This window comes from Benincasa hispida, chromosome 11 (assembly GCF_009727055.1).
Source record: "Benincasa hispida cultivar B227 chromosome 11, ASM972705v1, whole genome shotgun sequence".
Classification (NCBI taxonomy): domain Eukaryota; kingdom Viridiplantae; phylum Streptophyta; class Magnoliopsida; order Cucurbitales; family Cucurbitaceae; genus Benincasa; species Benincasa hispida.
In genome coordinates, this window is record NC_052359.1 from 16196979 (window position 1) to 16199450 (window position 2472).

A 2472-nucleotide genomic window follows, 5' to 3' on the forward strand; every position below is an offset into this window, starting at 1 on the left:
ATTGCAAATAAATAAAGATTTTATTGGGTACTTTATTATTTTTGCTAAATTTGGATTTAGATTCATAAAGTTTAATAGAATTTGTTTTAAAATTTTCAGTAATGTCGAATTCAATTATACAACTGCTAGCTTCCAATAAGTTTAACGGTGAAAAATATTCAAACTGGAATTCCAACATCAATACGATAATTAGTCATGGATAATTTAAGGTTTGTGTTGATGGAGGAATGTCCCCCGGTTCCCAGTACAACAGCGAACCGAAATGGTTCAAGACATCTATGATCAGTGGGTTAGGGCTAATGAAAAATCTCGGGCTTATATCTTAGCATGTATATCCGATGTACTTAATAAGAAACATGAGGTAATGCCCACCGCCCGTGAGATAATGGTGTCGCTTCAAGAGATGTTCGAGCACCCATCATCCTCTATTCGACTTGAAGCCATTAAGTATGTCTACGGTACTCGTATGAAAAATGGTTCTAACGTTAGAGAACATGTTCTTGATATGATGGTTCACTTTAATATTGTTGAGGCTCATGGGGCGATAATAGATGAGATAAGTCAATTAAGTATGATATTTGAATCTCTCCCAAAGAGTTATCTGCTTTTCAGAACCAATGTTGTTATGAACAAAATTACTTATAATTTGACCACATTTTTGAATGAGTTACAGACATATCAGTCTATGATGAAACTTAAGGAAAAATAAGTAAATGTTATTTCTCGATCTAAGAAGTTTTTAAAGGGTTCGATGTATAGAACAAGACCCATTAATAACAAGAAGTCTACTCCTTCTTCTTCGAAAGATAAATTTGTACAAATGAAGAAGAAGGGTAAAGGGAATAAGAAAACCACTACTAAGAAAAACAAAAATAAAAACAGGATTCCCAAAGGAAAGTGTTTCCATTGTGGAGAGGATGGGGACTGGAAGTGTAACTACCCAAAATATTTAGCAGAAAAGACAGCGGAAAAGGCGAAACAAGATAAATCAGATTTACTAATAGTTGAAACATGTCTAGTGGAGAATATTCACCTAATCTGGATATTAGATTCAGGCGCCGCTAATCATGTTTGCACTTTTCTACGGGAAACTAGTTCTTGAAGAGAACTTTCTGAACAGGAAATGACTTTCAAGGTGGGAACGGGTAATGTCATTTCAGCTCATGCAGTGGGAGATGTCAAGCTATTTTTTGGAGAGTCTTTCATCTTATTTATGAATGTGTATTATGTACATCTTATTTATGAATGTGTATTATGTACCTAAGATGAGAAGAAACTTAATCTCCCTTTCTTGTCTGATAGAAATTATGTACATAATATCTTTTGAATCTAATGGAGTGTTTGTTTTTCCAAGAGGTGTTTATATTTGTTCTGCACGACCCGAAAATAACTTGTACATATTAAAACCAACTGAAGTAAAAGACATTCTAAATATAGAGATGTTTAAAACGGTTGAGACTCAAAATAAAAAATGGAAAATTTCTCCAAATGCCTATCTTTGGCACCTCAGACTTGGTCACATTAATCTCAACAGGATTGAGAGATTAGTAAAAAACGATCATCTAAGTCAGTTAGAAAATAATTCTTTACCTTCATGTGAAGCATGTCTTGAGAGAAAAATGAAAAAAAGATATTTTTCTGACAAACGCCTTCGTGCCAAAGAGCCTCTCGAACTAATACATTCAGACCTATATGGTCTAATGAGTGTAAAAGCACGAGGAAGTTATCAGTATTTTGTCAGTTTTATTGATGATTACTCAAGATATGGCTACATTTACTTAATAAGTCATATGTCTAAAACTATTGAAAAGTTCAAAGAATTTAAGACCGAGACAGAAAATTTGTTAAGTAAAATAATTAAAATACTTCGATCTATCGAGGTGGTGAATATATGGATTAATAATTCCAGAACTATCTAATAGATCATGGAATTCAATCCCGACTCACAGCACCTGGAACACCACAACAAAACGATGTTGTAGAAAGGAGAAATCGAACCTTGTTAGACATGGTCCGATCAATGATGAGTTATGCTTAGTTACCTCAATCCTTTAGTAGATCATGGAATTTAATCCCAACTCACAGCACATGGAACACCACAACAAAAACGGTGTTGTCGAAAGGAGAAATCAAACCTTGTTAGGCATGGTCCGATAAATGATGAGTTATGCTCAGTTACCTCAATCCTTTTGGGGGTTTGCAGTACAGACTACAGTATATATTATAAACGTTGTTCCTTCAAAAAGTGTTTTAGAAACACTGTTGAATTATAGAAAGGACGAAAAACTAGTTTAAGTCATTTCCGTATCTGGGGTTGTCCAGCACACGTGTTGGTAAAAAAATCCTAAAAACTGGAAACACGTTCGAAATTATGCCTATTTGTAGTATACTCTAAAGAAACAAAAGGAGGGTTGTTCTATGATCCCCAGGAAGACAATGTATCTGTGTCGAAAAATGTTATATGCTTGGAAG

The 2472-nt window shown here is 34.3% G+C and overlaps 1 protein-coding gene across 1 annotated transcript; it reads left to right on the forward strand.

Annotated features, from left to right (window-relative positions):
* The first annotated feature begins 262 nt into the window (after positions 1-262).
* Positions 263-709, forward strand: LOC120090582. Its single transcript, XM_039048310.1, has one exon. The coding sequence runs from the start codon at positions 263-265 to the stop codon at positions 707-709; it is 447 nt and encodes a 148-aa protein (XP_038904238.1).
* Positions 710-2472: the final 1763 nt, after the last annotated feature.